Source organism: Amblyomma maculatum, chromosome 4 (genome assembly GCF_055883805.1).
Source record: "Amblyomma maculatum isolate TAMU_Amacu chromosome 4, ASM5588380v1, whole genome shotgun sequence".
Classification (NCBI taxonomy): Eukaryota; Metazoa; Arthropoda; class Arachnida; order Ixodida; family Ixodidae; genus Amblyomma; species Amblyomma maculatum.
In genome coordinates, this window is record NC_139347.1 from 143500415 (window position 1) to 143527420 (window position 27006).

The 27006-nt window shown below is 51.1% G+C and overlaps 1 protein-coding gene and 1 pseudogene across 1 annotated transcript; both read right to left on the minus strand.

Moving 5' to 3' along the window:
• Positions 1 to 20469: 20469 nt before the first annotated feature.
• Positions 20470 to 23350, minus strand: LOC146193238 (uncharacterized; annotated as a pseudogene).
• An 898-nt stretch (positions 23351 to 24248) lies between these two features.
• Positions 24249 to 25187, minus strand: LOC146193239 (uncharacterized). The gene has a single exon (XM_084600507.1). It carries the CDS (start codon positions 25185 to 25187, stop codon positions 24249 to 24251), a length of 939 nt encoding a protein of 312 aa, XP_084456633.1.
• Positions 25188 to 27006: the final 1819 nt, after the last annotated feature.

The following is a 27006-nucleotide window of genomic DNA, read 5'->3' on the forward strand; positions in this document are numbered from 1 at the left end:
CCGCAAAATTCGAGCGCATGATAGACTTTCCTGCGGGGCTTCAAATAAACGACGCGCTTGCGCTATCTTGATGACGTCATTGTATTTTCTTCTACATTCGAGAGCCATCTCCATCGCCTTGATGCTATTCTTTGCGTCTTCCGAAGAGCTGGCCTTCAGCTGAACTCGAAGAAATGTAGCTTGGGTCGACGTGAACTCAAGGCGCGAAATCACGTGGTCGACGTTCAACCCGATCCAGGCAAAATACGTGCTGTAAGTGCATTTCCTACATTCCGTTGTACCAGTGATGTGCATAGTTTTCTTTGGCTTTGCTCCTATTTTCGGCGGTTTTTACCCAACTTTGCGGAGACGGCTCGTCCACTCACCTATCTTTTGAAGAACGACGCTCCATTTTGCTGGGACCAAGAACAATCCCAAGCCTTTTCTGCGCTTATTGCAGCCCTCACCAACCCGGCCATCCTGGCACACTTCAATCCATCGGAACTAACCGAGGTACGCACCGATGCTAGAGGTCACGGTATTGGTGCCATAGTCGCCCAACAGCAGATGGGTCGCACTCGCGTTATTGGTTATGCCAGTCGCCTCCTTTCTGCGGCTGAACGGAATTACCCGATCACAGAACGTGAATGCTTAGCCCTCGTGTGGGCCATTACAATGTTTCGTCCTTCCTTGTTTGGCCGCTCTACCGTCATCACCGACCACCATGCCTTATGCTGGCTTTCTACGCTGAAGGACCCTACTGGTCGCCTGGGTCATTGGGCCTTCCACCTTCAGGAATACACTTTTTCTACCGTCCACACATCTGGCCGGCTGCACGCTGACGCCGATTGCCTGTCCCGCAACCCGGTAGATCCCCCACCTGCGAGCGAGCGCGACGATGACACATATGTGTTGGCCATCTCTGACCTTTCAAACAATCGCCATGAGCAATGCTTAGATCCCAAGCTTTGCAGCATTATCAATCGCCTCAGCACTGATCACCTTGATGCTACCCTTGCTCTTTTTGTGCTCCACAACGGCACCTTATACCGACAGAATATGCGACCAGATGGCGCCGAGCTTCTGCTCGCAGTCCCCGAACACCTGTGTACCACCATTCTTCAACAGCTGCACGACGCACCAACAGCGGGTCATCTTGGCGTATCTCGTACGTACGATAGCGTCCGTCACCGCTTCTTTTGGCCAGGCCTCTTTCGCTCTGTTCGTCGTTATGTGGCTTCTTGTGACCGGTGTCAGCGACGGCAGAAGCCCTCGGTCATGCCTGCTGGATCCCTATAGCCAATCAACATCCCAGTTGACCCGTTTTCCCGAGTTGGCCTTGACCTCCTCGGGCCTTTCCCACTTTCTGCGTCGGGGAATAAATGGATTGCGGTGGCCACGGATTATACTACGAGCTACGCTGTCACTCGAGCGATACCCGCCAGCTGTGCAACTGACGTGGCTGCGTTTATTCTCCACGACGTCATCCTGCTCCATGGTGCTCCACGCCAGCTGTTTGCTGACCGTGGCCGTTGCTTTCATGCTCGAGTAGTCGACGAAATTCTTCGGTACTAGTAAGTAAGTAAGTGCTTTATTTTCCGTTTGCAAAGTACAGTTGTAAACGGACAGGTTCGAGGAAAAAAGCTGCGGAAACAGCTTGAGAGGTCCTAAAACCCGTTCGTTGGCAGCAGCAGCAGCCGTGCGGAATGGCAATGCTTTCAATACAATAAAGCACAAGCATGAATAAAGAAACAAAAATAACAAACAAAAAAGGTGAATCTGCAAAGCTACATAGGTTAGTAAAAAAAAAGAACAAAAGTACAGCAGCATGAAAATAATCTCACTCAGTACTGCTCCATTAAGCACTATTATACCACCGCTTACCATCCACAAACGAACAGCCTCACCGAATGCCGCAACCACACGGTCACGGACATGCTGTCAATGTATGACATGGATGATCACCGTGACTGGAATATTACTCTGCTGTTTGTAACGTCCGCGTACAATTCCTCTCGTCATGACACATTGGGCTAGTCAACGCTTTATGTCCTATACGGCCGCGACCCTCCCCTTCCTTTTGACAGCGTACTGCCTTCCGCCGCTAACACCCAGTTGCTACGTTCGTGACGCCATCTTCCGAGCTGACGCCGCCCGTGTTATTGCTCGCCGCCGACTGGCCTCCTCCCAAAATTCTCAAAAACGGCGCCATGATTCTCGCCACCGGGATGTCCACTACTCTCCAGGCTCTCTCGTGTTGCTCTGGACTCCCGCTCGTAAAGTTGGGCTGTGTGAGAAGCTCTTGCCACGCTACGCAGGACCCTACCGTCTTTTGGGCCCGTCACTCCTGTGAAATACGAGGTCGCCCCTGTACATCCGCCGCGACAGTCCTCTTGCCACGCACCGAGATTGTTCATGTCGCCAGAATGAAGCCATACTACCCCTGCAGTAGTTCGTACCAGTGCGCACCGGGACTGTGCTTTTCGTGGGGGGTAGAGTGACATATATATGCCCTGCATCGCTGGACGTGAAAGAAGACAACGATCAGCAACAGTGGCACAGAAGATGACAAAGGGATAGCAACGTTTAGTGCTAGAAGGTTGGCGCTGCTGTGCTTCTGTGCTTTGGTTACTGTGTCATCCTGGACTAACCTTCGTGCACTAACCTTGCCACGCATGAATATATGTATATTGTACTGTGGTAATCTTCGTCTTCATAGCCACTGCCATGCATCGCGTGCTGGTGCTCTTGAGGACGAAGAGGTTGGTCGTTGTCTGTGTGAATCGCTAAGCCTTACGCCCCGCAGCGAGTTCATCCCGAGCAGCTGGATCCATCTGCATCAACTGAATAAACACATCCCTACAATTGGTGGTGGTTCTGCTGGGTACGTTCCCGTCCACCCTGGAACTAAGAAGCCGCACATTACCCTCTGCTTCCAGCATGCCGGACGACACTGCCTCGACATCGTCGCCCCTCCCAACTACCGTGCTGCGTTCTGAAGCTCTACAGCAGCGTGATCCCAAGTCGTCGACGACTGGTTGTCGGCATATGAGCGCGTCAGTAGTTACAACAAATGGGACGACATTACCAAGCTAAGTAACGTAATCTTCTATCTGACTGAGGTGGCGAACCTCTGGTTTCGGAACCATGAGGCAGATCTGTCATCTTGGTCTGCGTTTAAAAAGAATTTAGCGTAAGTGTTCGGCCGCCCTGCAGTTCGCAAGCTCCGGGCAGAACAACGCTTGTGTGAGCGCACTCAGCATGCCGAAGAGTCGTTCACCGGTTATATAGAAGACATCGTGGACCTGTGCAAGCGTGTCGATCCGCTAATGTCCGAAGCGGATAAGATGTAAAACATCATGAAAGGCATCTCTGACAACGCGTGCCAGATGCTCTGGGTGAAACATCCTGCCACGGTATGTGACATAAGCAAACTTTGCAAGAGGTACGACGTGCTTCGTAAGAAGCGCGCTTCTACCCGGCGGTCCGGTGTTACATACGACGCCATCTCTAAACTGGCGCCTGGCGGTTCTATCCCATCAGAGGACAGGCCTTTGCTTCAACAAATCAAAGCCTTCGAGAAGAGGTCGCCCGCCAGCTATCACTGGTCCCTCAGTTACAGGATACTGGCCGCCTTGCTCCTGACATGCTCCGTCTTTGGCCCCTACCATATGGCGTGCCGTGCAAGATCACATCGCTGATGCCCTTCCGCCCAGCTCCATGCTCCCGCCCAGCCCTGTGCCGGCGCAAGTAAGGCACCTCTGACTTGCGCCTAAGTTGCGGCGAGGCCGCTAATGCCATCAGCATCTCTTTCCTACCAGGCCGCTCCTTCCAACCTTCCTTCGCCTTTGCCTGGGTCTGCATTTCATGTACCTATTCCAAGGGTGCGCCACCGCCCTACGAACCCTTGGCGTACCGCAGTCTACCGGCCAATCTGCTACTCTTGCAGGCTGCCGGGCCATGTCGCACGCCTTTGCCGCCAACGCCTTCCACCTTCTCGACCTGACCTCTGAAACTACTCCTACGATACAGACCAGCCCTCGCTGAGAACTCCTCCCGGTTCCGGCTTTGTATCTCGTGACAATCGAACGTATACAAATCGCCGATCATCGTCCCCTAGTCGCCGTTCTCCACCCCCTCTTCTCCGACGTTCTACCGGCGCTGTTGAAGGAAACTAACAGTCTTTGTTCCCGGGTCAAGAACTGCGCTTGGTTCGAACTCTTCAAGTTCTCCGTGTTCTCCCGCTAACGTATACAAGTGTTTGTCGACTGAGTCGCAATTCTCGCTCTTGACTAGACGGGTGCTGCAGTATCCGTCATCAGTGAAGCTCTTCGCCGTCGTCTTCGTAAGGGGACCACCGCGCTTTCCGACTTTTCGCTTCGCACTGTGGTGAACATTTGATAATTTGATCAGGGACGAAGAAAGAAACGAAGAAAGGAGAAAGAAGAGGAAACCGTGGAGGTTGGCTCGAGGAGCGCGAGGTACGAGCAAGATAGAACGGGTGAGCAGCGGAGCAGATCGGCTACCCAAGGAGCTCGGAGCGGTGCGTCTTCTGCTAGGCCTGACCCGCGGGTCCAGACCTGGGGACTGCCGGCCGTATCCTGTTCTGTTCTCCTGTCCTGGCCCGCCTCCTGTTCCGGGTGATCAGACATGGGAGTGCTGCAGTCCACGGAGCTTGGGCGGTTCGTGTTCCGCCAGGCCTGACCTGGGTATCCAGACCTGGGGCCGCCTACTGCATCCTGTCCTGGCCCGCTTCCTCTCCCGGGTGACCAGACCTGGGAGTGGTGCAGCTGCAGCTCATCGCCGCTGCTGTAACTGCGGCTCATCACTGACACAGACGTTCGGCGTCGTGCTGGGCCCCTGGCACGTCGGGGAAGCCTGAAGCATCGGCCGCTGAAAGGCAACCCGAGGCCTCTTGACCCTACTGCACAGACCCCTCAGAACTCTGACTACCCGGAGCGTCTGCACTGGCTTCTCCATCCAACATCTTGGTGACTTTTCTACAATTTGTGATTTGTCGTCGTCTCACTTGCTCGTTCCACGCTCGTCCCGTCCATGTCTGTATATAAAAGTATTCGTTGTTAGCTTGGTCAGTCTGGTCGTCTATTTAGATTACTGTCTCGGAATAAGCCACAGAATAACGTGGCCAGAAGATCTAGAGAAAAGAACATCACAATTTTGGCATCCACGGCAGGACCAGGCCGGCGAAGCAACAATTTCCCGCGGCTAGAGAATTGAGAAAAAATGAGTGCACCAGAGCTTCTCGCGGTAGGGGAACATATAGGTTTGCAGGGAATCGAGTTGCGCGAGTGGGTAGAGAAAGAATTGCAGAAGGCAAGGGAAGACAAAGCTGTAGAACGCGAAGAGAGAGCTGCAGAACGTGAAGCGAAAGCTGCAGAACGTGAAGCGAAAGCTGCAGAACATGAAAGAGCGAAGCAGCGCTTGGAGCAAGAAAACCAGAATTTGCAGCTACGAATACGACTTGCGGAATTGGGAGAAAACGCCCCTAGTGCTAGAAGCGCTGAGCGCGGTACCGTACCAGCTCCGTTTTCCCCATCAGTCCTCATGGATTGATTCCACTGTTTAATGAGGAAAGGGACGATTTGGACGCGTATTTGAAGCGTTTTGAACATGTCGCCATTGGCCAAGGCTGGCCAAAAGAGAAGTGGGCCATGGCTTTGAGTCTGTGCCTCAGCGGAGAAGCTCTCAGTCTTTGGACGACTCTATCCTGAGGACTCAGTCAATTACGATATAGCGAAATTTGCCTTACTTCGGAGGTTTCGGTTCACGGCTGAGGGCTACAGAGAGAAGGTTCGTGGAAGCAAGCCGCAAGATGGTGAGACAGCTTCCCAGTACAACACAAGGCTGTTAAGTTTTTTTGACCGCTGGGTTGAGATGCGAGGACAAGGTCGCACGTTTGAAGTGGTTCAGGACATTATAGTGGCGGAGCAGTTTTTGAACAGCTGTCACGATCGTTTAGTTCTCTTCTTGCGAGAACGTGATTGTAAAACGGTGGACGAGATTGCTGAGGCCGCCGATCAGTTTCTTGAGGCTCAGCGACAGAATAACCTCGCGAATTTTGAAGATAGAGCTGAGCAGAATTTTGCAAAACCGCAGGACGCAGCCCCAATCCTAAAGACGAGAATTCGAAGCTTCATCTGTGAAGAGATCGGACATAGGTCGGCGGATTGCCGTACAAAACCGAAGCCCCCATATTGCACATTATGTTGCAAATCTGGGCATGAAACCCAGTTTTGTCGATACGGAAATTCAAATGACCGGGAGACGTCTGCTTGCTGCACGTCCCCTCGAGATTCCCGCCCTGGTCGTCAGCTGGGAAGAACATACCTAGATGTTCGAAGGGACGATTCGGCTCTTAGTCCATCTCAGATTATTAACAACATGCCAGTGAAGCATGGAGAAGTGTTCGGACAAGCAGTGCCAGTGCTGCGCGACACTGCTTCTAATGGCATCGTGGTGCGTTAGGCTTTGGTGCCCGAGGCTGCATATACCGGTGAGCGACCATCTTTACGATTAGTGGATGGTTTTGACATCGAAGCGCCTGAGGCGGAGGTTATTATCAAGTCGCCATACTTCACAGGCAAGGCTATTGCTAGGCGCCTGCCGACGCCATCATATGACGTAATTATCGGCAACGTTCCGGGTGCAAGCGTCCCATTCGCCGACGCTCCAACAGTCTTGACGCGCCAGAGAAGCATACCTGCCAGTGATGTAGGGTACAGTTCTTCTTTCCAGGTTCTGAGGGCGAAATTTTCAGGGACTGGTTTGGATGCCACTCAAACCGTACTCCACTTACCTCGGTCTGTTTTTCGCAAGAAACAAGAAGAGGACGCCAGCTTAGACGTGTGTCGTCGCAAGCTTAAGAAAACCTATCACGGAAAAGGGCAGACGGCCTACACCTTCCATCTAAGTGACGGCATTTTGTACCGGACCTATCAACTTTGTCCAGAAAAAACGATTGAACAAGCGGTCGTTCCAAAGGTTTTGCGCCGTCAGGTCCTCGTGCAGGCACATGGGAGTACACTTGTCGGCCACCAGGGTGTCAGAAAAACTATCGCAAGAGTGCTTGATGACTTTTACGGGCCAGGAGTGCAAGCTGATAATAAGCGGTTTGTGAGGTCGTGCGATGTATGTCAGAGGACTGTCCCGAAAGGAAACCTGAGGAACGCTCCATTAGGACGCATGTCCTTTAACACAAAAAGCTACGAAGAACGCCAGCCAGTGAATGCTCTACAAGCTTCATCCTTTGTAGTTCTTGATAATGACGAGCCGAAAGCTCCGTTGTCAACATTCAATGAAGAACCTTGGTCCCAGAGTGAACTGTTGAATCGAGAATGAGACGGGAGACAATATTAATCTCTGTGCTGTCTTCCAACGCCGTTGGAGATATATCGTCTTAGAGCACATTTCGTACAAAGTTTCTGGAGGTGTCGTCGTGCTGTTCATAGTAGGTTTCTAAGAGTTTATTTTTTCTGACAAGTGTTGAGTGTTAATGTTACTTGTATTAGTACGAATGTTTTTTTATTTCGTGTGCGTGAGTGACTCAGATTCTCAGCAGACAATAGCAATGGTGTGGCCCCTCTGTGGGGTGTGCAGGCAGTGATGGGTGAAGCAGTGTTGTGGTGTGCGGTCCTCCGAAAGAGTGCATCAGTGTCATGGCCCCAAGTTTTTTTCCCCCCCAAAAAAAAACTTCTCGAAGGGGGGGCATATTTGCGAAGAACATCTGATAATTTGATCAGGGACGAAGAAAGAAACGAAGAAAGGAGAAAGAAGAAGAGGAAAACGTGGAGGTTGGCTCGAGGAGCGCGAGGCACGAGCAAGATAGAACGGGCGAGCAGCGGAGCCGATCGGCTGCCCATGGAGCTCGAAGCAGTGCGTCTTCTGCCAGGCCTGACCCGGGGGTCCAGACCTGGGGCCTGCCGGCCGTATCCTGTTCTGTTCTCCTGTCCTGGCCCGCCTCCTGTCCCGGGTGATCAGACCTGGGAGTGCTGCAGTCCACGGAGCTTGGGCGGTTCGTGTTCTGCCAGGCCTGACCTGGGTATCCAGACCTGGGGCCGCCTACTGCATCCTGTCCTGGCCCGCTTCCTCTCCCGGGTGACCAGACCTGGGAGTGGTGCAGCTGCAGCTCATCGCCGCTGCTGTAACTGCGGCTCATCACTGACACGGACGTTCGGTGTCGTGCTGGCCCCTGGCACGTCGAGGAAGCCTGAAGCATCGGCCGCGGAAAGGCAACCCGAGGCCTCTTGACCCTACTGCACCGACCCTTCAGAACTCTGACTACACGGAGCGTCTGCACCGGCTTCTCCATCCAACATCTTGGTGACTTTTTGACAATTTGTGTTTTGTCATCGTCTCACTTGCTCGTTCTACGCTCGCACCGTCCATGTCTGTATGCAAAAGTATTCGTTGTTAGCTTGGTCAGTCTGGTCGTCTATTTAGATTACTGTCTTGGAATAAGCCACAGGATAAAGTGGCCAGAAGATCTAGAGAAAAAACCTCACACGCACCTCCTCATCACAGCGTATTCATCCCTCAGCGCCGTGCTCGGCCCGTGTTCTCATCGAAGACGTCTTATACACCATCGAGTTTGTTGTACTGTCTCACTGCTCACAAGAAATCATCCTGGGCTACGATTTCCTTTCCACTCAACGTTCCATTATTGTCTGCGCCCGCGCGGAAGTTTCCTTTTTACCTCTTTGTGATACCGTCTTGTGTGATGTCCCTACCCGGTCTGCAAAACTCCTTGTTGCCAATGACACAGACATTCTTCCCTTTTCTGCTGCCCTCGTTCCACTCTCCTGTAAAAGCGCTACTGCATTAACTGTCTTCTTCACACCTTCCGACGCCGCTTCACGCCATCCCTGCCTTCTGCTTCCATTTGCTCTTCTGAAGTTCGAAGATGGCCTCGGTCGTATGGAAGAACTTGATCCCGCGATTGTAAATACTCTTCCTGCCACGCCTACTTCATTTGACGTTAATGTTCTCAGCTCTTGCGATATAGCGACCGCTTCGACACCGCCCAATGTTCTTCAACAAGCTATTGACGCAGATCTTCCACCCGCACAACGCTATCAACTCGCTGCTCTTTTACAGAACTTCACTTCTGCCTTCGGCCTTCCTCACACTGCTCTGGGTCGCACGTCTGTTTTTACGCACAGAATCGACACTGGTTCAAACGCACCTTTACGACAGCGTCCTTATCGCGTGTGGGCTTCTGAGCGCCACGTCATTGCTGACAACGTGGATGACATGCTTCGCCGGGGCCTCATACAGCCATCTAACAGTCCATGGGCTTCTCCGGTTGTTTCGGTCACCAAGCAAGATGGTTCCATCCGGTTTTGGATCAATTAACGTAGGCTTAACAAAATCAAGCGCAAAGATCTCTATCCTCTGCCGCAAATCGACGACGCCTTGGACTGTTTACAGAAAGCCGAGTATTTCTCCTCCTTGGATTTGCGCTCTGGCTACTGGCAGGTAGCGATGGCTGATGATGACAGCTCGAAAACTGCCTTTATAACACCGGACGGCTTATACGAGTTCAACGTCATGCCCTTTGGCCTCTGCAATGCCCCAGCTACTTTCGAGCGCCTGATGGACACTGTTCTTCGTGGATTTAAGTGGCAGACTTGTCTTTGTTACCTGGATGACATCATAATTTTTTCCACCCGTTTTACTGCTCACCTTCTCCGCTAAAGCATGTCTTCACATGTCTCGCCGATGCTGGGCTTCAGTTGAAGTTGAAGAAGTGCCACTTTGCGGCTCGAAAACTCACCATTTTAGGCCACGTAGTCTATAAGGATGGCATTCTTCCCGACCCCACCAAACTTCGCGCAGTTGCAGAGTTTCCGAAGCCAACCTCCCTGAAGCAGCTCCGAAGTTTTATCGGCCTCGGCTCCTACATTCGACGCTTCACCTTGAACTTCGCCTCTATCATCGCTCCTCTGATCCAGCTCCTTGCCGGCAGCTCCTACCTTTCCGCCTGGACTTCAGCCTGCGATAAAGCCTTCGACACTTTACGCCGCCTTTTGGTTTCGTCTCCCATTCTATACCACTTTGATCCGACTGCGCCTACGGAGATCCACACTGATGCCAGCGGTACTGGGCTTGGTGCCGTCCTTACCCAAGGTAAGCCTGGTTACAGCGAGTATTTTGTGGCATACACCAGCCGAACGTTGACGAAAGGAGAATCTAATTATTTAGTCACAGAAATGGAATGTTTGGCCATTATTTGGGCCATCTGAAAATTTCGTCCCTATGTGTATGACCGACCGTTTTACGTTGTGACTGATCACCGCGCTTTTTGCTTGCTTGCTTCTCTGAAAGACCCATCCGGTCGCCTTGCTCACTGGGCTCTCCATCTCCAGGAGTTTGACATTCATGTCATTTATTGATCAGGCCTGAAGCATACGGACGCGGATGCTCTTTCCCGCTCGCCATTGCCTAGAGAGACTTCGTCTGACCATGCCTGTGCCTACGATTTGTCGACTCTTGCCACTATCGACATGGCTACCGAGCAGCAAAATGACCCCTGGATCAATGCACTTTTGGATTTTCTCTCAAGCCCTACTCCCGGTCATTCATCCAAAGCGCTCGTCCGCCAAGCCCCCACTTCTCCATTCTTGGCGGTCTTCTCTATCGCCGCAATTATTTGCTTGATGGACGGAAGTGGCTTCTAATCATCCCGCGTCATTTCCGTGCCGACATTTGTGCTGCCTACCATGGTGACCCACAATGTGCTCACGGTGGCGTATTGAAAACCAACACGCACCTGCGTCTGCGTTTTTACTGGCGTGGAATGTACCGCTTTTTACGGCATTTCGTGCGCGCTTGCGAATCTTGTCAACGCTGAAAGACTCCTCAGAAGTCCCCTGTTTCGTTGCAGCCGTTACCCTGCCCTGCTCGTCCGTTTGACCGTGTTGGCACAGATCTCTATGGCCCTCTTCCTCATACTCCTGCTGGAAACCGATAAATTATCGTGGCAGTAGACCATATTACACGCTACACTGAAACATCACCGTTACCCTCTGCCTCCGCAAAAGACGTTGCTTCGTTCCTTCTCAACAATTTGATTCTTCGCCACAGGACTCCGAAGGAACTGCTCAATGACCGCGGACGCGTTTTCTTGTGCGAAGCTCTTGAGGCCCTACTGAAATATTGCCGCATCATTCACCGCACCGCAATTTCTTATCACCCTCAGACGAATGGCCTGACCGAGCTCTTCAATCGTACTCTGAGTGACAAGCTGACCATGCATGTCAACGACGCTCATTCCAACTGGGACCAGGTTCTTCCCTTCGCAACCTACGCGTACAATACAGTGATACAGACCACCACTGGATTCTCCCCCTTCTTTTTTCTTTACGGGCACGAACCAACCTGTACAACGGACGCGCTCTTTCCCTACCGCCCTGTCTCTGAATCGACGCCACTCTCGGACGCCGCCTAGTACGCAGATGAATGCCGTAAGCTCGCCCGTTCGCTTACAACGGAAAACCAGTGGCAACAAAAACACCACCGCGACAACGGCGAGCCTTCTACATATGCACCTAACCGCCTGGTGTGGATCTGGGTCCCTGCCACAACCACCGGCCTTTCAAAGAAGCTTCTCGCTCGATATCACGGTACATACCGAGTCCTCCAACAAACATCTCCTGTCAACTACGTAGTTGAGCCTGTTACGACCTCTGTGGACTTGCGTCATTGTGGACGCGAAACAGTTCGTGTGAACCGGAATCAAGCCATACTACGATCCATTGGTTCGTTCGGCTCCATAAGTCGCCAGGGTGGCTCCTTTTCTGCTATGTTGTGTGGTAGTCGTCGTCTTCATAGGCACTGATGCATCGCGTGCTGGTGCGCTCGAGGACAAAGAAGTTGGTCGTCTGTGTGAATCGCTACGCCTTACGCCCCGCTGCGAGTTCATCCCGAGCAGCTGGATCCATCTGCGTCAACTGAATAAACACACCCTTACAATATGTATATATATATACCGGGTGTCCCAGCTAACTTGAACCAAGGGTTACAAAATAATATATTTGAGGTAGTTCAGTGAAACCAGTCGCATACAACTACCAGCCTGCTTGCGCACTACAGGCAATTTTTTGTTTTGCAATTAGTTAATTGGCTAATTATGTTAATTTTTCTAATTTAATAAATATTCACCTTAGACCAAAAATGTGAATTGTAAAGTTGTAGAGCACCTTCAGAAACCCCCATTCCATTAATTGCGATAAAGAAAGTCTCACGTGAATCTTTTTTTCCGGGCTCAAAAGAAAGCCCGCGAAATACAAATAATACCACGTGACTAGCGCATTTGAGCGCAGCGATCGTGGTGCTCTCAGACGTGGTTTGAGCGAACGAAATCAGCTGCGGCCGTGACCCGATGGTCCCGTTGCAGCGGCAGGCAGAAATGTTGGCGATGGTTGGAGCGAGCTCGAGCTCGCCCGTCGTCACGGCGATCTTGGCCAGGCCTGTGCACCGCAGCAGCCTACATCACGACAGGCGGATGACGATAAAGAACCGGCAAATGAAGGTTCAGCGCTAATTTTAGTCGAGTCAGATGTCATCTCGCCCCTTTACCCAAGCCTGTATGCGCAGATTCAGTGGCTGATACCTTATCGCTCATCCGTTTGCCGTAAAGTTCGCGGATGGGAGAGAAGGAGAGTTTGTTAGAATCCCGGTGGTGTCGGCTCGCCGCTCTTGGTGCTACTTGCACCATCACGTGGGCCGGCTGTCGGACGCGGGCGAAAAAGCCATCGCAGGCATATCGGCCTGCCGCTTTAACGGGGCAAAAGAGACACGGCCGCAGCTAATTTCGTTCGCTCAAACCACGACTGAGAGCACCACAATCGCGGCGCACAAATGCACTAGTCACGTGGTATTATTTGTATTTCGCGGGCTTTCTTTTGAGCCCAGAAAAAAAGATGCACGTGAGACTTTCTTTATCGCAATTAATGGAATGGGGGTTTTGATGGTGCTCTACAAGTTTCCAAATCACATGTTTGGCCTAAAGTCGATATTTAAAAAATTAGATAAATTAACATAATTAGCTAATTATGTAATTGCAAAACAAAAAATCGCCTGCAGTGCGCGAGGAGGCTGGCAGTTAAATGCAATTGGTTTCACTGACCTACCTCAAATGTATTATTTTGTACCCCTTGGTTCAAGTTAGTTGGGACACCCGGTATATATATATATATTGTTGTGGGACACTGTGCCCGCCTAGAGATAAACACATAAGAACGGAGGACACCAGGTAAACACCCCCTGCCCTGGCGCACTTATTTTGTTCTCTAAACCTCGCGCTGGCACCGCGCGCTCATCTCGCGCTCTTCCCGCGCCTCTTCTTTTTCTGTCGCAGCGCTCCTCGGCTCGCACCGTAACATCTTTCCACCGAAGGGGGGGAGGAGAAAGTGTCGGTGAGCTGCTGCAGGTGCTTCACTTAGGGGGCGGCATTTCGTGGGGAAGGCAATGAGGCAGCAGTCGATGACAGTAGTGGTGATGACCCGGTATCTTAAGTCGGAGTCAATGCTGCGCCGTTGCCCTATCGCTTTATGTTTTACACATGCTCCGGGAAAACGTGGTGCACACCACATGGTCGATGCTCGGGGAGGTATTAGGCGGTATGTCACCGGGCCGAGCCGTTCAACGACACGGTAAGGGCCGCGGTATCGGGCATGAGCTTCGTGACACGGCCAGTCGCGTGATGGTGCGGCGAACGAGGACCAAGTCACCGGACCGGAAGGAGGAAATTGGTGGTGCTGCCGCATTGGCCACTTGCACACGTGCATGAGCCGTGAGAAGGTTGCGCTGAGCGTCGAGGCGGGCGTAACGAAGTCGTTGGGCGGAGTCAGTTGGTGACGCAGTCTGATGGGGAAGGCCCAACTGCGCGTCGAGAGAGATGGAGGGTGTTCTGCCATAGACGACTGAGAACGGCGTGACATGCGTTTCTGGCCTTGCAGTGCTGAGTGCAAAGGCTGCCGCAGAAACAAAACGATCCCAGTTTCTGTGGGACGGAGCCACGTAGGAGGCGAGTATATCCGTGAGCGTGCGGTTAACACGCTCCACGAGGCCATTGCACTGGGGATGATTGACGGATGTAGTGGAATACGCAATGCCGAAGGAGCGGAGGATTCGCTTAAAATCATGGGACATAAAGTAGCTCCCACAGTCCGTGATGAGGCTTCAGGGCACACCATGCCGAAGAAAGAGATGCTGTTCCACAAACAAAACGGCATGAGCGAAAGAGGTGTCTGGAACGGGCAGTGCTTCGACCCACTTGGAAAAGTAGTCGATTGCAACCAGAATATACCTGTTTCCGGCGGGCGTCTTCGGGAATGGTCCCAAATCCAACCAGTTCGAAAGCTGAACTCGGCATGCGAAAAAGCCTGCGGGGGTGGCTTGGTTATCCGTGTGAACGATTTCCGGTATTGGCACGTCTGGCAGAACGGAACGTGTTCCCTGACGTCTCTGGACATATTAGGCCACCAAAAGCGCTCCGACTCTCGTGCGTAGGTCTTGCCGCGACTAAGGTGACCAGCTGTGAGAGCGTCGTGTAGGCCGCGCAAGACTTGCGACCGCAGGGTTGCTGGCACCACTGGCAACCACCCGGGTGGTCGACCACGGAGCCGCCTCACATGACACACGTGATTATCTTTAATTCGATAGACCCGGCGCAGTTTACAAAGACCTGCGCCGGCGGCGGTGCCAAAGGATTGGACTAAGGCCGCAATGTCGGAATCTTGCGTTATGCAGTCCTGAAAAACGTCAAAATCGTCACGGGACAAGGGTGGCGAGAAAGGAAATCGGGATCTTGACGGGAAGAACCGCGCCGATGCACTATGGTGAAAGCGTACTCTTGAAGTTGCATGTACCAGCGTGCAATCTTGGCATTTAAGTGTTTGGCAGACTGCAGCCAAGTGAGAGTGCTATTGTCCGTGACTATGGTAAAATGACGGCCGTACAGGTAGGGACGGAACTTCTAGACGGCCCAGACAACGGCGAGGCACTCGAGTTCCGAAGAGTGGCGGCGGCGCTCTACATCGGAAAGCTGATGGCTGGTATAAGCTAGAACTTTGTGGTCACCAGATTCGTCTTCCTGCAGAAGGACAGCGCCGAGCCCATCTTGGCAGGCATCCGTGTGGCGGACGATGGGGGCCGATTCGTCGTAGTGGGCCAATGTGGGAGGCTTGAGGAGGGCGTGCTTGACGTCAAGGAACGCGAGCTGTTGGACCGGCGTCCAACTCCACGCTGCATTCTGCTTCAGCAGGGCGGTCAACGGAGCGTTCCGCTTGGCAAAGTCCGGAATGAAACGACGGAAATACGAAGCAAATCCAAGGAAACTTTTGAGCTCCTTGGCGGTGGTGGTAGCTTCGTAAGTGTTAAGCGCTTTTAGTTTTTCAGGGTCGGGAAGGATGCCATTTCGGCTCACAACGTGACACAAGTACGTCACCTCTTCAAAACCGAAGAAACGCTTCTTTGGTTTTAAGCGAAGCCCAGCAGAGGTAAGGGCTTCGAGGACGAGTTTGAATCGCGTTTCGTGTTCTTCAAACGCAGCCGCGTAGACAATTATGTCGTCCAGGTAGACTAACGCCATAGTCCACTTCATATTGCCTAAGACGCGGTCCATGAGGCGCTAAAAGGTAGCTGGCGCATTCGAGAGACCGAAGGGCATACGGTTGAACTGGTAAAGGCCGTCGGGAATCACAAAAGCCGTCTTTTCCGCATCATCGGTGAACAGGCACCTGCCAGAAGCCCGAGATCATTTCTAGGGTGGAAAAATAACGGGCCCCCTTCAGGCGATCAAGTGCATCGTCGAGGCGGGGAAGAGGGTACACGTCGAGGTGAGTGATAGCATTTAACTTGCGATAATCAACGCAGAAGCGGAGTGTTCCATCCTTCTTGCGCACAAGGACTACAGGGGAGGAACAAGGGCTACAAGACGGGGCAATTATTCCCTGGTTAAGCATGTCGCATACGTGCTGCTTGATGACTCTCCGTTCGGCTGGCGCTACACGGTGAGGTTGGTGATGAATGGGCCCGCGGTTTTCGGTGTTGATCCGGTGTTGGGCCCCGGAAGTGCAACCGAGTTCACCAGCGCTTAGAGCAAAGCAACAGCAATGTTCGAGCAGCAAGGCCTTGAGAGAGGCAAGCTCCGCGTCGGTGAGGGCGGGGCCAAAGTTAAATGTTTCCCATGGTAGGACCGCCGGCGCTGGAGGGTGCTGAGGCGGTGCTTCAGGTTGCAGTGACGCAACCGGTGATCCGGAGTTCATGATTGAGGCTGTACCCAATTGAGTACCAGGAGTCAGCAAGAGAGGTACGCGGCTGATGTTAAGCATAAATACGTGGGCCTCTCCTTTGAGCACAGGCAGAAGGCTTCGACGGGAGGTGATCTCACGGGCTGGAGCTGAACACTGGATGGGTTCGAAAGGCACGTCCGCTGTGATCAGACTGTCAAGCTTGGCATACACCCACATTGCTTCACCCGGTGGCAGAGTCACGGCGGATACTACTGTCACAGTAGTGACGTCGATCGGCTTGACTCGACGTGGCCACTTCGTTGAGATGTAACGCACAGATTCTGAAGCACGCTTGGTCGCCGACACCAGGGACTGCTACAGAGTGACACCGAGACTGGAAATCCGGCTAAGTCAACCCGGCCCACGCAGACTTCGGCTCGCCCGTGGTTCTGTTGTGGTAAAATTAAGGACGACTCCGGCTTGCTGGCACCACCCGCACCCGAGGACCACTGGCCAAATAGGGCTGTCTGCTACAACAAACTCGGTGGAGAGGGTCTTTCCGAGCGCTGTCAGATTGACGATGACACGTCCGACGCGCTCCACCGGGGCGTCGTTAAAAGCTAAGAGCCGGGTTTTGGCGCCTGGAAGAAGCCGGTGGGGCTCGTTAACAATAAACGGTTTGTCCAGCACATTAGCAGCCGCTCCAGTGTCGACCAAGGCCTCCACGTGCCGGTCAAGCAGAGCGACGTCGACGAGTACGTAGGGAGCTTAAGTTGTTATCAAAGCCGACGAAACGAGGGGACAAGGAGAATGAAGGAGTGTGGGGACGGACTCGGCGGAACGGTGCCCCATCAGTTCCGCCAAATCGTTTTGCCTTGTCGGAAGGCTAGCACAGTCCCTCGCGTAGTGCCCCCTCAGGCCACAGCGGCAGCAGGTCATGCGGGTGCCGTTACGCCCGAGTCGGTTAGAGGCCACTGTAGGGACTGGCAGTCGAAGAGTCTTCACCGAGACGGTGCGCGCGGCAGACGGTGGCGACCTCCGTGTGGGTAACAAAGTCAATTCCGCCTCGATGGCGAGCGCCATGGCGGCGAGGACGGACACAGGACGCCCAAAACGGACCAAGCACTGCACCTCAGGGAGTCGGATGGCGTCGACAAACGCCTCGGTGCCGACCAGGGCCACGACGTTCTGAGGGGCCCCCCGCAGCGACTGCAGAACCAGGCGCTCAATAGCGGCGGCGTGGTCCTGGTATGTCTCCCTGGGCTCTTGACGCCGGTCTCGCAGGCGGTGGTACTGCGCAGAGGGTTGACCTGAAGCACCGTAGTGGTCGGACAGGAGGCCCACCAGGACGGTGTAAGAGCCCAGCTGGTCGGGCGGCACGTTCTGCAGCAGCTCAGTTGCGCGGCCTCTCAGTTTGGAGACGAGCATCCATGCCTTCATTTGCTCGTCCCAGCCTCTCGCTGTCGCAATACCTTCCAGTTGGATGCGGTAAGCATTCCACGAGATAGTGCTGTCAAACGTGGGTAATTCCACTACGTCCAATGATGTACCCGCGCCGGGCACGTTACTGGCGGCTACCACAGCAGACACAGCGATGGCAGGGCTGGAGGCAGCGGTGGCGGTGACGCCTAAAGACTCATGACCTGTGTTCGGCTCGGCTGGTACAAGGCGACGGAAGTCGCGCTGGAGAGCTTCCATCTCCACAGCCTGGGCAGTCAGACGGGCCTCCCATGCGTTCATCCGCTGAGTAACTATATCCAGGAGGCGCTCAATACCGCCATCTAGCTGCTGCGAAGGACCGAGCCCCTCCGAGCGTCTAGGTGTAGCTGCGCCAGCCGCTGCGTCGTCGGCGTCATCGCCTGGTGGCAGAGTCCTGTCGTCTGGCCCGTCGGGTCATTGACTTTGGGAGCGGGTGAGCGGCATGATCCCACCGCTGCCACCAAAATGTTGTGGGACGCTGTACCCGCCTAGAGATAGACACAGAAGAACGGACGGCACCAGGCAAACACCACTTGCCCCGGCGCTCTTCTTTTGTTCTCTAACCCTCACGCTGGCGCCGCGCGCTCGTCTCGCGCTCGTCCAGCGCCTCTTTTGTTTCTGGCGCAGCGCTCCTCGGCGCGCGCCGTAACAATATATATGTATATACAAAGGCTGCTCAGCAAACTGTTCTGTACAAAGACAGTAACAAGATTCGTATCATTACCAGTATCATTACCAGCTTGCTTAGAGGAAGTATTCAGAGCGTTAGAATGGGAGCAGTTAGGATTAAGAGTAGATGGAGAATGCCTCAGCAATCTGCGATTTACTGATGACATTTTCTTGTTATGTTAACTCAGGGGATGAACTGCAAGGAATGATTGATGACCTAGACAGGAAAAGTAGAAAGGTTGGCTTGAAAATCAATATGCAGAAGACTAAGGTAATATTCAACAGCCTCGGGAAGGAACAGCAGTTTACATTAGGTAGCTAAGTACTGAAAGCAGTAGGCGAATTTGTCTATTTCGGAGAGGTAGTAACCGCAGATCCGGACAATGAAAGGGAAATAACAAGAAGAATAAGATTGAGATAGAGTGCATTTGGTGAGACCTCGCAGATTATGACTTTCAGCTTACCAGTATCGTCCAAGAAGAAAGTAAACAACAGTTGCATCATTCTTTTGCTCACCTGTGGGGCTGAAACGCGGAGGCTAACGAAGAGGGTTCTCTTTAAGTTGAGGACAACGCAGAGTGTTATGGTGCGAAGCATGGTAGGGGTAAAGTCAAGAGATAGGAAGCGTGCAGAGTGGGTTTCTGTTTCTGAAGAGTGTTTTTGTGGCTTTCAAGCAAAAACTGTCTTGCACGCGGGAGGTCAGAAATTCAGTGAGCTTTTTATTCACCATAGTTTGAAGTTCACTGTTTCCCACGGGTAATTGCTTTTGTGAATTACACATCATTGAAAAGTATAAAAATGATCAATGTATTGGTGTTCTGTCAAAAAATATTGCATTTTTATGGCCCTGCACGTTCTTCACGCTCGTCCCTGTTCCGTGTGGAGTGACTGTGTTTGAGAATTAGGCGTTGATTTTTTTTGTGTGTGTGAAATGCAAGTCCACAGTCCCGAGCATAACATTCGGATATGCGTTTTATCTAACAAACTGTTGTTGCGCCTTAGCGAATGAAAATGAGGAAGCACTTCGTACATATCTGTTACCTCATGCCGCTGGTGCATTCGCGCGTGAAACTAAAGAACAGTCGTATTGTCTGTGGGTAATGCATAAGAAATTTTAGAATGCCGAAGCGTGCTGCCTAAAATTTTTCCCACAACTTTTCATGTGTGCATGAGCTTGCAGCTTTTTTTTTCATTCTGCACTAAGGATGAAGCAATGGGGGCGGGGAATAAATGTGGAAATCCCACCTGCCAAGGCAGCCGCGGTATGTGCCGCCGCATCGCCCCCTGAATCATCCGTGTGACTTGGGGTCCACTGAATAACGACAGTTCTGGTCGCGAGTTGGGGGCGTTTAGGGAGGCGCTGTATGGCCGTAGCAGTTGCATCTTGTGAACCCGGAGTAGCGATTTCCTTGTAACCTTCATAGAAATCAGTAAGAATACGTATTGAACCAGTTCCGGTGCAAAGGCACTCCTGACAAGGCTCCCGAAATCGTGCGGCGTTCAGCATGAAAACGGGTACCTTACTCGACCTTGGGTAGGCAACACACCCCTTCCCTTGCCCTTATGCGCTATACTCCGACTATTCTTCGTAGCCTCAGTCATGATCGCATGCAGGTGGCCACACCAGATCCACCGTTTACGCAAAAAATCCACCTCACCCGAAGTCAAGAAGTTTTTTTGAGTAAGCTCATTGCCCATGTGGCTTCCACGCCACGTATTATGGCCCGCTGGCATCAGAATACTACAGAGGAAATGATTACGTGCCCCCCCTGCACGACGCTAACGTGCGGTGGCATATCTCATCTACTCTGGGATTGCCTTGCTTTTTAACGCGATAGCGTTAAGGACCTCGTGTCGCAGAAAAGCCGGTGTCGTCGGCGTCGGCGGCGTTGGCGTGAGCGATAAATGCCGGCATGTACTTCATAAATATAAAGCAACTTCCAAGAGGGGCTGGTTGGGGATCGAACCAGGGTCTCCGGAGTGTGAGACGGAGACGCTACCACTCAGCCACGAGTTCTTTTTTTTCTGACATGGTATTTATTATACAGAAAGGGTTATGTACACAGACTATTGACAATTCCTTCAGCCATTGCTGAGATGCACAACAGAAGACACAACTTTTTAAAAGGCAGGCAAAAATAAGCACCGTGTCACCAGCGGAAACCAATCAGGTTGAAAGTCATTTTCATCATAAGTGTCCTTCAGTTGCAGCATCATTCTGCTAAAATGGAGTCTAGGCGAAACAACAGGTTCAGCGTTGCGATCCGACATGCGTGTCTTCCACAAGCTATGAAGTCCAATACAGAAAAACATGTCATATGGTTCGTAATCAGACTGAGTAACAGCAAGATACCGCACACTGTACGATTTTAGAACAAAGTCTTTCTTTAGAGTTCTTTGCAGCACATTCTAAAAAAGAATTGCGTCTTAGCAATGAATGAAACAGGGCTCCATTGTTTCGGGCACATCAAACAGACGGCAGTTTACAGAAGATACAAAAATATTTTTTCTATGGAGCCATGTGTTAACAGGTAGAGCTTCGGTGTGTAATTTAAAGAAAAATGTTTTCGTGCAAGGAGAAATCTGCATTTTGCCCACCCTTTTTAACACATCATGACCCTTAAAGCCAAAGTATAAAGAACGATACAGTGGTGGCGGAAAAAGCATTGCTTCCAAATCCTTGTATAGTATCTTGCGCGAAACAGAATATAAGTACTCATTCGAGAATCGTACTGTCAAAAAACTCACCGAAGCATAAACTTCCTGCATAAATCCTAGTAACTGCGGGCGATCAGTAAAATCTGAAGAAACCACTAAGTCGGGAAGCAGATTCATGAAATTAACTTGTAGGAATGCTCTAATAATCGGATGTGACAATCACGAAAAAAGAAGAAACGGGCAACTAACTGCCTTACATACAGATGCATTAAGCCGTGCCCCCCTGCACAAACAGGTCTGAATAGGTTATCACGCCGAATCGGTTCAAAATTGGATGACCAAATAAACGTTGCAAATATTCGTTGAAAACGCTGGAGCACAGTGGAGGACCTGAAGCACATAATAAAGTTTTGTCGCCAAAAACATGTTGCAGGCCTGAGCCCGACCGAATATTGAAAGCCGATAGGGGACAACTGTATTAGCATAACGCTGGACTACAGGAATGCGCTCTTTTAAGTAATTTGAACTTGACTTAAATACATGCAGTGGAACGCCTAGATATCTAGGGGGCACACATGACCATTTAATTCCTGCATATAGGGGTGGTGTTGATCCCCACGAACCAAATCAAAGGCCGAAACTCTTGGAGTGATTCATCTGAGCACCAGAAACAACGCCAAATTCTTCTATGCTGGATATAACGTTTTCTATGCTTGGTTTGTCAGTGCAGAAAAACGCAATATCATCCGCATATGCAAGCACTTTAACCTCATTTCCAAGGAGAGGGAAGCCATGTACACTACTGATATGTAAAACACTCTGACAAAGTGGTTCCCAGTAAGGAGCAAAAAAGCAGTGGAGACATCGGACAGCCTTGCTTCACAGAAGAGTTGATTGGTATGGGTTTTGGTAGGTGGCCATTTACAATTAGGCGAGTCGAACAATTTCTATAGCAAAGTTGCACCCCCTTCAGTACTACGGAACCAACGTTCGCTCGTTCCAGAAGAGAAAACAGGAAAGAATGACGAACTCGATCAAATGCTTTTGCGAGGTCGACCTGAAGTAAAGCAGCCTGATCATGAGAGCCGGAGCACGATTCGAGGACTGTCCGCGCAAGATGTACATTACTTTGTATGGCTCGGCCCCTCAAGCCGCACGTCTGGTGAGGGCCAATGAGAACCGACATTGCGAACTGTAGGCGATTTGATAAAATTTTGGCGAAAATCTTGTAATCCACATTTGTCAGTGTGATTGGTCTATAGCCTTCCACTGAGCGTAATTGTTCTTCATCAGTACTCTTTGGAATTAGGACTGTGTGGCATTTTGTAAAAGTCTCGGGAAGGGCTTCTAGATCAAAACTTATCGCGAAGACATCTAGCAGGATAGGAGCAAGAACAGTTTTAAAAGCTTTGTAAAGTTCAGAGGAAATGCCATCAGGACTAGGCGTTTTTGAGAGAGGTAATTGATCAATTGCCACTTCACCTCTTGCTGCGTGAAAGAGCTACTAATTACAGAACACTCATCTTCTGATAAAGGGGTCACCAGGGATGTGAAACGCGAGATGTTAGAATTTCTTACAGGAGGAGTGGCACTAAACAACAATGAGTAATAATCCACGGATGCGGACGTAACCTCATTCGCACTCGTAACCAATTTGCCATTACGCATAATTGCCGGAATCAGCTTTGCAGTCGCATGATGACGTTCATCAAGTAAAGCTTGCCGCGTCGGCCGTTCGCAGTGCAATGCACGCTTGACACAAGATCGAATTAAGGCACCGCTGTATCGTTCCGCATCATGCCTTTGTAACTCACTTTTGACACTAGCAATTTCGTCCGTATATGATCCAAGGGATTCACATTCTAGCTCATACAGGTTACACAAGTTTTTGTTAAGTGTCTCCTTCTGATGTTTGCTGTAGAAAGATTTATTTGAGCCAAGTTCAATTGCTATCGCACGTACTTCCTGCTTGAGAATTTCCCAAGCGGCGAACAATGGCAGATTTCTGGAAAAACATGACTGGAGCTGTGAGCGCACACGAATGATAAATTCTTGATCATTTACCAGCGATGAGTTTAACTTCCAAAGTTCCCACTGCGGCCTAAACTTTGAATGGTCATTGCCACCGAGCCGGGCTACTACCATGCTATGATCAGAAAACGAAAGCGGTATAGTTTCGCAAACAAGCCAGCGAGAAAGTAATGTACAAGATGCATAGATCCGGTCTAGACGAGCGTGAGAATGCCCCTGAATGTGGGTGAATGATCTAAAAGCACGGCAGAATGCCCCTGTATCAACCAGTCCCTCATCTTCGGTAACACAGAAGAAAAGTTCCCCACTCCTGTCACTGCGTGCGTCTGGTCTAGAACGATCTATGGGGTTGCAAACACAGTTGAAGTCACCCATTAGCACAAGATGTCGGTCACAGTCAAGTAAGCTGGCTATGTGTTCAAAAAAACTTATGCGCTTTGTCACAGTATTAAAAGCACAAACATTATTTATCCGCCATGGCTTCCAAAAGAGTAGAAGATCGCAACATATCAACCGACCCTCGGCGTCGATATTATAAGTTAGGCCAGTACAAGGCAGCGTCTTTCGCAGAAACAGAAAATAACCTGCCGACAAGCCCACAGCTTGCGCAACAATGACATTAAAATCTGCCAAAAAGGGCTGTAGCGCCCTTTCGGTTTCCTCCTCTCTCTATATCTTCGTCTCTTGGACTGCCACAATATCTAGACGCCTGCTGTGCAAAAGTCGGCGAAGTTGCATCTGTCTCTGGCGAGACCTAAGACCTCGTACATTGAGAGTTGCAAGCACTATCTCTTCAGAGACCGCCATGGTGACAGCACATAGTTTTGCCTACAATTCCATTTGCCTCTCGGAAGACGGCGAAGCCGCCTCCGAACCACCACCAGGCCTCCTCGACCGCGAACACCGGCACTTCCCTTTGTGCTTCGACGCTCGTCCGCGACGACGATGCTTGTTGCCAGCTTGATCGTCCCCCTCACTCGACTCGGAGGCAAATGATGCACGGCGTTTCAAGACTGGCTCGTCGGCAGCCGCGAGCCCGTCAGCCACAAGAACTTGGCCCTGGTCTGGATGTTGTTGCACAGCAACGTCCACAGAAGTCACAATATCCGCGGTGATATTCGCTGGGTGTTCGGGAACGATTGGTGGATCGTCTCCGGTTGGCTCCTTGTCCGAAGCTTAACACGACATCTCGTCCAAGGGCTGAGACGCTGAGTTGTTCTCATTACCCTCGGACGCATGAGCAGTATTTTGTTCCTCAGTATCCTGTGGAGTAGCACTTGAGGACTCGGCCACGACGCCGGCAGGAAGGTCACCAGACGCATAAATTATCTCAGACGCGTCCATGATGTGCTCCCGTAATGCTTCGTCAGGAGGCCGGACTCGGTGCCGAAGCTTGTCCGCGTATGTAACCACACACTGCTCTGCTGTGTGGCCGAAACGCCGGCAATCTTCGCAACGCGGCGTACGGCAGTGCCGGTGAATGTGTCCTGCACGGTTGCAGCGGAGACAGAGAGGTGGTCGGCCAGGTATCAAAACGAGGCTCTGCACTCCACACACCGTTAGCTGATGTGGAACGTCACCAACGCTAACCCCTTCGGTAAGAGTCAAAGTCACATCTCGGCTGAGCGTCTTCATCTGTTCCATATCGGCCACTTTACAGTTTTCCCTCGAAATCGAGGTGGCTTTGCCATAAGCTTGTAGAGCTTCACAAATAAAGGAGTCATCCAAGCGTTCAGGCAGCCAAAGAAGTTTCGCCTTTATCTCCTTCGGTTCTGGATCCACAACAATACAGCGACGGTTCTTAACCAATAAATCTCCACATGAGACGAGTTTTGCTTTAGAGTGCGCCGATTTACATGTAACCATCCAGACGCGCGACATTTGAGATTGTCCGATAGAGCTTATTTCTTCCAAATCCGCCACGTTCTGAAGGGCGTCTCTGAAGTCTTGGGCACGATAGGGGCGACCGGCGAGGTCAGCATGCAGGAAAACAAAATCGACGACAAGCTTACCAGTTGGGAAACGGGGAAGGACAACACGGTAATCATTACTGCAGGCATTAATCTGAGCAGTACCTCGGCCTGAGGCCGATTGAACCTTTGTAGCGGAGAGCATCGTGAAACGCTACCCGCGCCACTCCCAGCCACGAGTTCGGTGCTTTCCACGAGTTGTACCGCTTTCAGCCACGAGTTCGATGCTTGAAAGCGGTACAAAAACGCTTCTAGTGAATGCGGTGTTGCCTTAGGAACATGCCGTAGAACGTTATACTGTGGAGTATATCGGTAATTATGAGCATGTTACAGAAGTCGCAGTTACCCGAGTAGCGAAGTACGTTTCCGCGACATTTCTTCTGCGCTCTGCGCACATGCAGGGCCATCTTGCAGCAAACACAGAAGAACCCCTCCTCGCAATGTGCGGCGCTGCCCCGACACGTGGCGCGCCACACGCCCCTGACGTTTCCCCGTGCACCCTCGCGGGTTATAGCGTGATGACAGTGCTCTTGAAGACAGCGAACGACATTCATCCAGGTGTGTCATGCCAGAAGAGCGATTTGAAGGAGTCCAAAATGACTTACACTACGATGAGTGAAAATGCCAGTTGGGTGTGTGCGTATGTGTGTGCTGACTGACCGACATACTCAGTGCGTGTGAACGCTAAAGGAACACGGGAGCAAGAAACGTTGTAGTGTGCACAACACAGTGCGATAATGGAGATTGTGAGAAGCACTTGTTTAAACAAATAATTAGAAAAAAGTTGTACAGTGCACTTAGAAGTGTTGAGTATGAAAACTGTCTTTGTGTGACTCAAGAGCATACCGAGCGAATGAGTGGGCGGTGCGAACGAGGTGCAATAACGCTTTCGCGTTCCACTCTTGAAGGCGAAGCTTAAGCGTCCTCCAAATTTTTCTGCTGGACGCTCAGAGATCAAACCCTACCGCCTGAACTACCGTTCCCTTCTAGAAACTAATGCTAACACGAAGATTATATTTGCCGAGTATGGTTTCCTTAGTGGCCTGGGTAGAGCAATATGATTTTTGTGACGACCTAAACAATGAAGATTCTCTCTACTCCTCTTTACCCCCATCAATGGCCATGAGCCTTATCATTCAATAAAGGACATCAGTCAATCAATCATTCTGCACTCTCATTATTCTATTCCTGTATTATGATTTTTGTTTGGAATGGAAGGCAAATGTGTCTTTCTGGGTCCAGAAACTTCATGTTAAGCCCGACCCTGTACTTATTCTTTGTGGTAGCTTTTGTTTTACATTTTTATTATGAAATCTATGATTAAATAAAAGCGGTTTTACATTATTTTATTGTTATTTCCTCTGTTCTTTGCATGGTTGCTGTAATTTCCTACAGCCAGGTAGTAAGCATGGTAATGCGGGATCAAGGGTTAGTATGGTATATTTAGATGGCAGCCATTGTCACTGCTGTTAGGTTCGATTGAATTTCGTAATTACAAAGCATACACTGCCGCCACAGGCCTCGTTTTGTATTCGCTGAATACGATGATAGGCTGCGCGTGACTGCGGTGTCGTGGGTGTCACATCTCAATGTAGCAAAGCCAGCATTCAGAAGGATGTAAAGGCAGCGATCCGATGCGTTTTTCTTTTCACGTCTTCGCTTTGTTTCTTTCAGCGCTACTTCTTCAAGATGTTGGCAGAATATATTAAGTTGATATACTGCATCGGCTATATCGTGGCGCTGTGCATATACGCAAAGCCGTCATGCACAGCGTATCCCTTACTCGATACAAACGAACGGTAACAAGACGGCGATGAGCGCTCTGCAATTACGAACTTGAATCGAACCCAATACCATTGGTAAAGGTCGCGGTAAAAACGCCTCAAAGCCGCAAATGAATGTATTTTTTTGCAGTGAGCATCTGCTTCATGTACCAACCGTAAATACTCTGGGAATGAAGTGCT

Bases quoted from the DNA above. Each gene is read 5' to 3' on its own strand.
- LOC146193239 (XM_084600507.1), bottom strand. From the start codon at position 25,187: ATGCTCTCCGCTACAAAGGTTCAATCGGCCTCAGGCCGAGGTACTGCT.